The sequence below is a fragment of the Thalassophryne amazonica genome, chromosome 4 (genome assembly GCF_902500255.1).
Source record: "Thalassophryne amazonica chromosome 4, fThaAma1.1, whole genome shotgun sequence".
NCBI classification, from domain to species: Eukaryota; Metazoa; Chordata; class Actinopteri; order Batrachoidiformes; family Batrachoididae; genus Thalassophryne; species Thalassophryne amazonica.
Genome location: NC_047106.1, coordinates 36,931,597 through 36,945,191, shown reverse-complemented (window position 1 = coordinate 36,945,191; position 13,595 = coordinate 36,931,597). Strand labels below are relative to the sequence as shown.

Below are 13,595 nucleotides of genomic sequence, written 5' to 3'. Positions count from 1 at the left end.
TGTCACCACGTCGCACTGCCTTGGGCAACCACCTCGGCAGACAAATGTGGAACCCTTAATGCACAAACAGAAACCTGGATTATTTCATATACATTACTGAAGTGACACCAATAGCATTAACTCCACGATGAACATCACTATAGAAAATGGTCTCATCGTGGTTAAAATAGAATCATTATACCCCTTTACAACAGATTACTAGTCATAACACTGGTTAATAGCCAACTTGTTAGAGCAAAAGTTTTTTGCAGGGCACAGTGACAGCAAATGTATAAGTATCAGATTATGTTGAGAAGATGGGACATTGACTTTTCAATGCTCATGTTCAACAGCAAAATATCTGAATTTACATCAAATTAACTATTTTCCCCATAATCAGTGCATCGGTTTCATGGAGTCACTCAGTGGGTCTGCAAAAGTTCCACCAGTAACTTGTCCAAACTACTGTGGTTTAGGCCACGTTGGCATATTTTAAGATGCAAATTGAAATAAAGGCAGGCCGGCCTTTGAGATTTTGACCTTGCTCATTGATGGATCTAAACCAAAAGTGAAAGCAAGTAGAAACCAAAGTGTTGACTAGAATGTACACTTCTGAGACAGCGTCTCTTAATGAAACCATGTTGAGGTTCCAAAAAAAACACCATCTCTTTTGTTTGCTTTAGATAAGAAGGTTGCACACATCACCCCCCTCCCTGCAGAGTGGAGCCATCTCTCCTACAACCCCTGGCAATAATTATGGAATCACCGGCCTCAGAGGATGTTCATTCAGTTGTTTAATTTTGTAGAAAAAAAAGCAGATCACTGTAAGAAACCGCCTAAAGGAAATGGGATTTACATACAGAAAAGCTAAACGAAAGCCATCATTAACGCCTAAACAGAAAAAAAAAACAAGGTTACGATGGGCTAAGGAAAAGCAATCGTGGACTGTGGATGACTGGATGAAAAGTCATATTCAGTGATGAATCTCAAATCTGCATTGGGCAAGATGATGATGCTGGAAATTTTGTTTGGTGCCTTTCCAATGAGATTTATAAAGATGACTGCCTGAAGAGAACATGTAAATTTCCACAGTCGATGATATGGGACTGCATGTCAGGTAAAGGCACTGGGGAGATGGCTGTCATTACATCATCAATAAATGCACAAGTTTACGTTGATATTTTGGACACTTTTCTTATCCCATCAATTGAAAGGATGTTTGGGGATGATGAAATCATTTTTCAAGATGATAATGCATCTTGCCATAGAGCAAAAACTGTGAAAACATTCCTTGCAAAAAGACACATAGGGTCAATGTCATGGCCTGCAAATAGTCCGGATCTTAATCCAATTGAAAATCTTTGGTGGAAGTTGAAGAAAATACCATTTTGATGAAGAGTACTTTCTACTGTTTGTCACTCATTAAGTCCATGCCTCAGAGACTGCAAGTTGTTATAAAAGCCAGAGGTGGTGCAACAAAATACTAGTGATGTGTTGGGGCATTCTTTTGTTTTTCATGATTCCATAATTTTTTCCTCAGAATTGAGTGATTCCATATTTTTTCCCCTCTGCTTGGTCTAAAAAAGTAACCGTTACTGACTGCCACAATTTTTTTTCCTGATTTCTTATAGTGTTTCCTAAAGCCAGAAAGTTGCCATTTGAAATGACTTTAGTTTTGTGTCATGTCTGTGATCTTTTTTTTTTTTCCTTACAAAATTAAACAACTGAATGAACATCCTCCGAGGCCGGTGATTCCATAATTTTTGCCAGGGGTTGTAGAAGTGGTGTGAGCATGTCTCCAAAGGCAACTAGGGGTCTCAAAATCAACTTATGCTACCTTGTTTACATGCTGTTTCAAGGCAAAATTTTGCTTGTATTGTTACCATGGTTACATGTACAAACAGAATTTCTCAAGCCAACCCTAATCTATATTTGATTTTATACAACATGTAGACACCTTGTCATTTTGATTGGGTTGTATGTCAAGTAATATTGATCATTCATCCCATTTGCCACTGTTCCATTTCCGTGCAGTTTTTGTACCATTGCATGCTGTGACCACTGCATCCTCACACTACGCCAACAGCACTTAGCTTAGAAACAAACAGCAGCTCAAACTAGTGCACAGACTCGTTGGGTAATGGATGGGAAGGCTGGATGTGCCAAGGGAGCTCGAGAGTGAGTTGGGGGACCTGAGAAAGCAGTGTCTGCCAGAGGCAGAGCTGCACAGGCCGAGCTGGCCACGCCACAGACCGGGACTTGCGGAGGGCCACTGGGGCACAGCAGGCTCTGTCAGATGACACCTGATAAAGATGAGGCATCTCTGTCTCACACTATAGCTCAACCTTTGACCACATAAAATTAGGTCAATACACAGAATTTGATAAAGTGGTCTTTCAGATTAGTGTTTTGGGCTCGAGTTGTGAATTAAAGCACAGAACAGATTTCTCACTTGCGTGCAGACATCATTAAACAGCACAGACCCACCCAGGGGTTAATCTGACACAGAATTAGGACCAGAAATGTCAGTTACCTCGTTTCCTGCTCCCTTCCTTCCTGCACCTCGTATCTGACGCCACAAATGTGTTCAAGTTATGTCGCCTGTTGTACCACAAGAACAGGTGAAACATGAAAACACAAAAAGTCACTTCAGTGTGAAGTCTCAACTGTCTGTAATCACAAAACTGCAATAAGGTGAAATTAAGACCAAAACTACCAGTTTAAAAAAAGAAAAAAAAAAAAGCTTTATTTCAGTACAAAAAGCAAAACCCAAATATATTAAACTTGATACAGCATCAACTCAAAAAACTTCTCTATAAATATGTTAAAATAAATTAAAGAAATTAATTTACTAAAGATGATCACCTTTAAACGGGCCTCAAACCTGCTGATGGGGAGGAAAAAAAGAGGCTACTTTAAATAGAGCAACAACAACATCATCATTAAACAAACCAACAAGTAACATTTGTAAAAACAGTGTGGGTGCGCAGACAAAGTGGAATGCCAGTGCCAACGTAAAACGATAATTTTACAGACACACAAACCTGATCTGCTTCAAACAAACAATCAGAACTGGTTTACGACATGGACATTTTTTTTTTTTTAATTGACTATGAACAGCTGCCGCATGTGGTTCTGTCCGCGGAACGTCAGCACAATAATTTTTATGTTTCCTGCCTGTTTGCCACAAAGTTTTTAAAACTGGATTAAAGTTTTGAAATAGCAATCCCTGACATACATTTAATAGCAGTAGTAATAAGATACTTTACTGTGGCAAAGTAAGAAAAAAAAAATTGTGCAGGTTTGGGTTTAACACAACTTTAAACCGTTTTTATGATAATACTACAGTAAAGACAAAGCATGAAGCATTCATATAAACTGATCACGCTCCTTACTGCTCAGCAAAGTGCCAAACAGTTCATACCACGTGCACACCGTAAATTAGAACTATTTTTTGATGCTTTGGGGTTGATCTTTTGAGTAAGGACTGAGTAAGACCGAGTATTTTGAAGGCAAACACTGTTGTGCACCAACTACAAAAGTAACGGGACAGGGCAAGTAAAAAACAAAAAACAAAAACAAAAAACAAAAACAAAGTAAATGGAACACAAAAATATCACTACAAGTCCCGAGCAGCAAGGAGTGGATCCCTAAGGAGGTTAATGTGCACATGCATATAAACGCTTAGTTAGCTGCTGAGCCTCATCGTTTCGCGGTGCTGTTCTCCAAGGAGTTATTAGAACTAAACGGCCAAGGAAAAGCTCATACCGTAAGACCACGCAGGCGGTCCACTCATGATCTCAGTGTAGGACAGTACAGCCCAATGGACTGGACGTTAAGGTAACCAGTATCACAGGTCCGGTTATTTACATTTAGTGACGTTTACAGGCTCATGTTTACCTCCATAGGGACTCTTTCTGCACAATCCATTACTCTGAATCAGATTTTTGCCAATTAAATGGTGACAAGTGGTCTGCCTTGACCCCTGCCAATACATTATATAGCTGGTTAGACAGTAACAGTCTTTGGGTTCTAAATCAACTGATTTAAACCATCTTTGTCCTGAGTGAAAGGATGAGCCCCAAAGCATCTTTAATAAAAAAAAAAAAAAAAAAAAAAAAAAAAAAAAATAGAGAATAGGTTGAAAACTACTGAAGTTCTCCTTTAAATCAGATAAAAACCAATCGAATACTCAAACTTATTCAGACCCCCTTCATCCTTGGACCACTGACGTCACATTTTCAGCAGCATCTCCTGCTTGTGCAGACACGTCACAGTTTATACCAACTAATCCATCTGACAGCCTATTAACCCCCCCAATAGGTAGATTTGGTTATGGTCAACACCAATCTAAACAGAGAGAGAACTTAATCCAACTAGCTTATAAAAAAAAAAAAAACTGTCCCACACGTATGAAAAACCCACAAGTCACAGATAAACACCACAACGTGACCTGCTGAGCAACGTTTCAGGCACTTTGGCTGTTTAAAAACTTAACACTGCGGTTCAACATCCATCACATGAAGCCAGCCACCTAAACGCAACACGACAATGTACAGTTATTAGACAGAACAACTTTACTAGCTTATATATGCAACACTGTAGAAAAATAAACACGGGTCACTTTGCATTTGTCCCCGCTGCTATTGAAGGCTTTGGGATTAGAAAAGACATCTTTGGTTTCATCACATTCTTTAGGTCATTATGCAGACCAGGCTAAAAATCAGGACTCGAAGATGAGCAGCACTTAAGGTCGGATTAGACCGTGATTACTAGATCTTTGTGTTAAATTTCTAGCCAAGGCGACTCTTGATAAAGGAACTAACCCGTGGAGAACTTTTTGTCCAAACGTTAAGTGTGTCTGCAGTTACGTTGATGGTGGCAAGACATTTTTTTTCCAGCATCACAAACATAATGACTTATGAGTCTTTTTAGTTTGACATGTTGATGTTAAGCCTCACAGTTCTTGCACGCACACACACACGTGCACGAGCAGTGCATGTGCATTATGGGTGTACTGCGTCCATGAGCTTCTGGACAGAGGACTTGGAACCGTATGAGCAGAATGCAGAGGCATCCTCTGGAACAGAGAGTTGACTAAAAACAGCCAGCCGTTTGCCGTTGGACTCGTTGATGCCGCCAGCCTCGTTGACGCTGCAGCATTCAGAACCGTTGAGGGAACTCGTGGAGCTCCCGCTGCTTCCTTCCCAGTCGGGTTCTGACAGAGAGGTGAAGGACAGGGATAAAGTATTGGGTGGTCCCACAACGGCCCCACTGACACAGGGACTCTGCCTCAGGGAAGGGGAGGCTGTGGGCGATGGCCCAGAAGGAGAACAGCCGGAGTCTGGAGAAGGCAAGAACTGAGGGTGTGGATCCGCTGCAGTAGCCCAGCCCGTGGGATTTGGGTACTGGGTGGCGGGAGAGGCCTCAAAAGCCGAGTCCATCTCCAGGAAGGCATGCGAGAGGAGATCAGTGACATCAGCACAGGACAGAGGGGAGGCTGAGGAGGTGCCTGCAAAAGGATCATTGGTCAGCATGGGATTAGTGGGAATGGCCGGTTGAAGGGACTGTTGAAAAGTGGAAGGAAATCCGGGAAAACTGAAGCTCTGTCTGACCAGAGGTTTGTGGGAGCGGGTTGACAGGCCACTGGAGGAGGAAGAGTGGGAGCGCAAGAGTTTATTTTCCTCCTCACTGTTATGGACAAAGTGGCAGCGGATCCCGTAGGGGCAGTAGCCAATGGTGTGGAACGTACGACACGGCTCAGTTTTGTATTTGGGATGCCGGGTTAAATCCCGCAGCTCTTGTGGCCCATGGGCAAACTGACATTTTGCACCGTACTTACACAGGCCGCTCTCAGTGAACGAGCGACACAGTTCAGTCTTGTAGCGTGACGAGGTGGAAGAACTGGACAAAGAAGCGAGAGTGGAGCTAAAGTTGAGTGCAGACTGAGTGATGTCACTGTTGGAGAACCAGTCGGTACCGGACCAGCACAGACCTGAAGCCGCAGCGCTGCTATTCTCCACCAGGCTAGAAGACCGCTGGGCCAGAAAGCCTGAATTTTCACATTGAGTGGATGCCGGATCCAGAGAGCTTTCAAACTGCTGCCCCCAGTGGCAGGAGGACAGACAAACATCTGAAGGGTCAGAGGTGATGTACGGCAGCAACGAGAGGGAAAACGAAGTGTAGCTCCGCGGCTGACCGATGCAGCCTGGTGTTCTCGTTGGCACAGTTAGAAACGATGACGGTCCGTTCTGCTCCCTCACACCAAGCCTCAGTAACTGCTGCAAAAAAATTAAAATAAATAAAATTTACAGCGTTTAACATGGAGAACAAACCACATTGTGCATTTCTGAAGCTATCAATTTCTGGAATGTCTGTGTTAACATTTCAACATTCAGAACTCAAATGTCTCACGAGCTTGGTTTCTATTACCGATTTACAAAAAAGTTTAGTGATATTTGCAGAATATGAACAAAGCAGAATACTGACAGTTTCCATTAAACTGATGGAATGTTGCGAGAACTGTTATACCAATAGTAATCGCAACAAGAATACAAGTCCTGCTAATCCAATAGTGCTTACATGTCATCTCATAAGTTTTCTGTCTCTTACCCTGTCCACAGGTATGGTGGCATGTATTTTAGAATGCCAAGTGATGCTTTCCGTACGTCATATGACCCTGTGATAGAGAAGCAAGCGTTTCCAATCCACTTTTTCCAAAATAAGGCTTTTTTAAAACTGTAAAACAACCTCATGTAAGTGTAAAAACTTTTTTGCGATATTTGACAGTTTTTAATTTGCGCAATTTGGGGGTGGGGGGGTGGGGGATGGAAACCCTCCTACCGATTCACAGTTGCATCGCTGTAGTCATTTTGAACCTCGACACTGTCACAGCACACAGAGCACAGCTCGGACTGTCACTGATATCAGGGACATTCCATGTCAATTCAGTGAATATTTGAGGTGCCTCACGCACTTTGTCTCAGATTTTCTTTAAATTTTAAATCAAATATTCCCAGACTATTCAGAACAACAAATCTGAAGTTTGAGGCCTGTAGGCCAAGTAGTTTCTGAGATATGGCCAATTTAGTGTGCATGAGCTCTGCCGTTTTTTTAGGCAAAAATTATGGCCGTTGACAGGGTTTTTCTCTATATTGTCAATATATATTATCAAATATTAATGTCTTTACTTTGATGTACTCTGTGATCATGTCTTTGATTCTATTCTCTATTTTTCATATATACATGTACACGTATGCATGTGTGAGAGTTCATGTACCATTATTCCTTTAAATAATTACTCATTGTCAAAGCAATCACTGTTCAAGTGATCATTAAAACTGCCACACGAGAAAGTGAGCAGATGATCTTTGGCTTAGTCAGACTGTTTTTCTAGAATGTGCAGACTGTTTTGCTAGGGTCATGTTTTTGCTAAGCACAGATGTGCACCTTTAATTAATGGTTCAGCCTTGAGGAAAGCCATAACAGTTTTCATATCAATGTGAGACCAGACTTTGTGTCTTTCCATTGTTTTGTAATATTGTCACTCCTATATGCTTGTATGTAACTATATTCAATAAAAAGGAGAAGCAAATGGGCGGGGCCTTCAGAGCAGACGACAGTTCTTGAAGGAGCTCCTCGTTTGCCCTCTCCTGATCAGGAAAAGAAATTCAGTGTCTCTTGCGTGATCATTTCTGTGTGTAAACTGGGTTGTTGTTCTTTTCAGGTCCGAAAAACTCTGACAGCCGTCATTTCTGGAACCATGTTCAAGGTAGAATATCTCAGCAAATAATGGACTTAGAGGCCTGAACTTTTCTGTGGCAGTTGTCATGGACACCCAGACTTGGACTACGAGGGCTGTCCATAAAGTATAGGTCCTTTTTATTTTTTTCAAAAACTATATGGATTTCATTCATGTTTTTACATCAGACATGCTTGAACCCTAGTGCGCATGCGTGAGTTTTTCCACGCCTGTCGGTGACGTCATTCGCCTGTGAGCACTCCTTGTGGGAGGAGTCGTCCAGCCCCTCGTGGAATTCCTTTGTCTGACAAGTTGCTGAGAGACTGGCTCTTTGTTTGATCAAAATTTTTTCGAAACCTGTGAGACACATCGAAGTGGACACAGTTCGAAAAATTAAGCTGGTTTTCGGTGAAAATTGTAACGGGTGATGAGAGATTTTGAGGTGATACTGTCGCTTTAAGGACTTCCCACGGAGCGAGACGTCGCGCAGCGGTCCCAGGCGCCGTCATCAGCCTGTTTCAAGCTGAAAACCTCCACATTTCAGGCTCTATTGATCCAGGACGTCGTGAGAGAACAGAGACGTTTCAGAAGAAGTCGGTTTCAGCATTTTATCCGGATATTCCACTGTTAAAGGAGATTTTTTTTAATGAAAGACATGCGGACAGGTCCGTGCGGACGGGTCCGCGCGTCGGGACGCAGGCGGCTTTTGATGGCTTTCAGTGGAGTGAGTATATGAGAAATTGTTTAACAGCTGGACATGTTCCAACTTATCCTTAAGGCTTCCAACAGAGGTGTTTTACCTGTGGCGGAGCATCGCAGCGGCTGCGAGCCGACGCTGCAATCCGCCCGCACGTCTTTCATTAACTATATGGATGTCATTCATATGTTTTTACGTCAGACATGCTTGAACCCTCGTGCGCATTGATCGCTCTATTGATCCAGGACGTCGTGAGAGAACAGAGAAGTTTCAGAACAAGTCGGTTTCAGCATTTTATCCGGATATTCCACTGTTAAAGAAGATTTTTTTAATGAAAGACGTGCGGCCGGGTCCGCGCGTTGGGACGCAGCCGGCGCAGTGCGGCGGCACAGGAAAAACACCGTGTTGATAACCATTTGTAAAATCCAGGTGGCTTTTGATGGCTTTCAGTGGCGTGAGTATATGAGAAATTGTTTAACAGCTGGACATGTTCCAACTTGTCCTTAAGGCTTCCAACAGAGGTGTTTTTCCTGTGGCGGAGCGTCGCGGCGGCTGCGACCCGACGCTGCAATGGAATGATTTTCCTTTCAAGTGTAAACCAAATTATGCAGTAACTCAGAACAATTAAACTACATGAAATTTATGAAGACTTCAAAAACCACAGCTAAAGCTTGTAGAATATTTGGAAAAACATGGTAAAATATTAATAACATACCTTATAGTAAAAAGTCAGTTATATTCTTGTGTAACTTCATGCAGCCTAAATCCATTCAAAGCCACGTCTTTTTTTACAATGAAAGAAAGTCTAGATTAGTGAAAAAAAGTCACAATCTTGTCTAAAATCCTGTTTGAACAGCAGAATGTTTATTTTCCAGGGAGAGAAAAATTCTTATCGTGTTTTCCTGAGAGAGCACAGTTCACTTTTCCCGTTTCTTTTATCTTTCAGGTGTGTTGATGAAGCCAGCGACGAAGACTTTTTCAAAGTCTTTCTTGCCATCTTCTCTCTGTGCGACGTCGGTCCGTGACACAGACATGCTGCACAAATCTTCTTTTAAAAACTTGAAAGCTCTAAAAGTTTGGGATATCCACATGCTAAGTTTAGCTGTGGCGTCGCACAGGAGCCACACAGCGTCGCCGCAGCAACCAACCAGTCCTGCTTTACGACAACTGTCATAACAGCTATGCTTTGAGTGGCATTTTTGACTCCGTGAAACTCTGCGGATCCGAGGAAACTGATTTGTATCTGTGACACACAGATCAGTGTCCGCGGACTTATAAAACTTACACGATATCATAAAAAAGAGAGCACGTTGCGATAACCATTTTAAAAACACAGTGTTGTTCACGATTATTGTTGTTTGTGTGCCAAATAAATTCATTTGTTCATTAAACAGTACATCACTAACACCACGCCCCGCCTCCCCATAATGAAGCTGGGATCCGCAGAGTTTTCACAGCCCTGTATTACAATTTGAAAACAAATGCACCCGAACGTGATGACAGCTGCAACTGCTTAATCCTAACTTTTAACATTGAAAATGCCATACACATGCTAACGCGTTAGCATCGTGATCCGGATCGTGATCCGTATTACCACTAAAATTTAATCACTTGTTCCTCTTGTCATTTCCAACCACTCCACAAAATTGAATCAAAATCCATTCAAAACTTGAGTTATCCTGCTGACAGACAGACAAACAAACAAACGCAACCGAAAACATAACCTCCTTGGCGGAGGTAACAACTGCAATGTGGTAAAATGTATTCATAAATATGAAAGAACAGGCTCTTAATAATTATTAACTATCACATACTGTTTTTTTTTCCTCAAGATTTGTTTTTGCATAAGTTTGAAAAAACAACAGATCATAAGTTTAGAATAAATTACTTATCATGAATTTAATTTTCGAAGTGGCACTAATGACAACACTCATACTGAACATAATTTCGCTTGCATAGACTGATTTTGGAGATCAAGCAATAATTACAGATGGGCTTTCTGAGGTCCTAGATAGCTTTTCTGATTTCCTTTTCTAACTTTCAGAATTTAGTAAATTAGCATATGGTCCATTGATACTTATGTGTAGACACTAGTCCCTAGAGGCAACTATTTTTGGTGTCAAATCTGGGCAAATGCAGTCCCAGAAAACTCCAAATGTGACAAACAAGAAACAGGTGTTATAAACAAGTCAATGCTGCTAAAAATACAAACTTGCAGAAACAAAGATGCTATTCTGACATGGTTTGCACATAAGACTGGCATAGCATGTTTCAAGTACATACATATGTCTATAGGTGGGGGGGACATACCATATTCTGTCCCCCCTGGTTGAAAAGATGGGGGGGACATGTCCCCCCTATCCCCCACCAAGTTGCACCAATGCTTAAAATATAAAGAAATATTAAACAGCACTGTGCTATTTTCTTTAATTACTTGATGGTTAAAAAACTTTAAAAAAAAAAAAAAAATTAAGTTATTTAAAGTTGAGATTTTTCTTGTAGTTAAAACAATAGGTCAAACACTCAACAGTGATTGATTCTGCAGCTAAAAGCTAATTTAGCTGACAAACGTCAGCAGAGCACTAACGTCACGTATTATTTTCACACACTCACCTAACAAATTTTTGTCCGTTGCTCAAACTCAATCTTGCGGTTTCGACTCGCAGACAGTTAAACGCTTGTCTGAATGCTAACAATGTTAGCATTTTTAGCAGGTGAAGGCTTCACCCATTAGCTCCACTTAATGTATGGAGGAAAAATGCAGCTCATGACTTTTAATGTCCACAACAAAGTAAACCGTTAGGAAAACAGCACAGTCCACCCCCCCCCCCCAAAAAAAAGACTTTATAAACTTTTAAACCCAAAACAAATGAACCCTTCTTTGGAAATTACTGGCAGTTTGCAAACCAACACAGTGCATTACTACCACCAACTGTTTGGGCGTGGAAATGAAATGAATGAATGGACTTTGATGTATACTGTCAAAAACGTTCACCACGTGAGTAAAAAACCTGATTTCCGGTCATTTCCAGAAAACTTTCATCACTGTACTGCCCAGTGTGGATTTGAGCATTAACACTTGCATTTGGTGTCACAGGTGGCAGTATTGCACTTTTATGTACATTACCGCTAGCCATTCAATGGCTAGGGGGAGGGCATCCAGAAGACTAAACAAATAAGTTTTAGCAGGATTTGTCATAAGATTTTTAAATTTAGTCAAATTCTATGTAGTTTTGTTGTTACTGTTTTTTGTAAAACCACATCCCCATCATTAGGTTATTTGTAATTAAAATGTACTTGCGCCAACATGGTATCTATCTCTTGTCGCACACACTAGCTTGAATGGCGGCCCTGCACGAGACCAAGTCGGCCAACTCCAAAAATTTTTTGTCCCAGATACAAAGTTCACCAATAAGGAACAGAAAAGGCTGCTCTGTAGGGGCAGTTAGGGCTTTGTGATCAGTTTTGTTTCATTGCATCCAGAGAACCCATCCACAACGATTAACAGCCGCTCAAGGTGTTTGTTTGTATCCAGGTAAATCACGTCTGTTCTTGCGAAAACTCACACTTATGCTTTCCAACCCTATAGCGGATAATGTAAAAAATGAGCATCAAACACCAAATCTTACGGCGCTGACTCCACCGCCCCCCAGTAGCCCACGCAGCTTTATGTTACTCAGCCGGTCATGTCAGCCAAATAAACACTTCCCCAAAGCTTAGCAGAGTTAAATGACAGTTTAACACAGTTAAGGTGTACTATGCGGTTTAACACCATTTAACGCAGGTCAAACTCAATATACAACATTCTAAGGCCAGTTGTGGGCAGATTACTTGTAATTTAATGAGTAAAAACCAGTAGAGATTGATTCTGAATTTATCCATTCCAAAACCAGTTTGCTTTAATTGACATTTTCTGGCCAATTAACTACCAAAATAGTTCAGAGGCGTTTTATGATCTCACAAACGATCTATGACTTAAATAAATAAATAATCAGTAAACACAAACAGGTCAACGGGAGGCTTTTTCAAACACACTGCGAATATTTAACCACTTAAACACGATAACGTCAGCCAGTGTTGTTATTCAAATATTAACACTTTAAACTACTTTAACCAACAACCTGCTGGTTAAAAACTTATCAAAAACCCAACGGTTCAAACCGAAAAGTAACAGAAACTTGGAAATACCACAGCAAAAGTGCCAAACTGTACCACTGTACTAGCTAAGCTAACGTGACCTAGCCAACTTCTGCATCAAGTTTTTGCGAGATTTTTAATTTTTATTTATTTTTTACCTTGCACATCATGTTTTCCAGGTCTGCGCACTGGTTCAGAGGGTAAGAAGGCATTTTCGATCACTTTTCACAAAAATGGGTCTGATCCCGGCCGCCCCCGCAGCGAAAAACGTGGACAACTCAGGCATGTGTCGACCACAACTTTGTGGCTGCGCACGCGCGTTTGTGTGTCCGTGTGTATGTGGCGTGCGTGCTGCGAAACAAACGTAGCGGCAGACCACGTGTGGATTTAACGCTGCTGTCAGCCACGCCCACTCCGCGCTGACTCAGTCGGTGTTGCCATATCTGTTGAGTCAGAGTCAGCAATGGAGGAAATGAGACTGAGTCAAGGCGGCAAATTACATTTTTTGGTGTAATTTAAGATCAAACATATTGGTTTTAGCTTTGATTCAGCGTCATTTATTTTAGCCTATGCCTGTATTAACCCAAACATCGTCCATTTTGTAAGTAGTTTTGAACAAGGCTTTTTCGTGAAACATAGAATGCAGGTATAACAACGTTACAGAATATTTAAAATCAAATGTCCAATTGTCTTCACGTAATCATGCAATAAATACGCGTATATTTGGGTCTTTAAATGGTGACCACGTTGGTCCTTTCAGAAAATATAGCTTTTATTATACTCGAGTTATGCTGTGAAATGATTTCCTTGTTTTGATGAACATAATTAGGAGATGATGTCAAAAAGTTGTACATGGCTTAGTTATGAATCAACAGCCTAAATAATATCATGTATGATGAGTATTCTATTAACATTTAAGTGGCTATTAGTCATTATGATTGTGATTTGATGTTTATTATATTGTCTTTTTCCCTTCTTATTGTTAGGTTTTTGAAGATCATGATGGAAATAAATGTTTCTGCTTTATTGTGTTGGTCTCAG

The 13,595-nt window shown here is 41.1% G+C and overlaps 1 protein-coding gene across 3 annotated transcripts; it reads right to left on the bottom strand.

Annotated features, from left to right (window-relative positions):
* Positions 1 to 4,099: 4,099 nt before the first annotated feature.
* zgc:114130 (uncharacterized protein LOC570332 homolog) lies at positions 4,100 to 12,874 on the bottom strand. 3 transcript variants are annotated; one of them, XM_034169387.1, is made up of 3 exons: positions 12,713 to 12,874; positions 4,980 to 6,260; positions 4,100 to 4,944 (listed from the first exon to the last, which is right to left on the bottom strand). In XM_034169387.1, the coding sequence occupies exons 1-2, from the start codon at positions 12,764 to 12,766 to the stop codon at positions 4,986 to 4,988; spliced, it is 1,329 nt and encodes a 442-aa protein (XP_034025278.1). In that variant the 5' UTR covers positions 12,767 to 12,874; the 3' UTR covers positions 4,100 to 4,944; positions 4,980 to 4,985. The 3 variants fall into 3 exon arrangements, with proteins under 3 accessions (XP_034025278.1, XP_034025277.1, XP_034025279.1); XM_034169386.1 differs by having other exon boundaries at positions 4,100 to 6,260; XM_034169388.1 differs by having other exon boundaries at positions 4,100 to 6,257.
* Between the last annotated feature and the right edge of the window lie 721 nt (positions 12,875 to 13,595).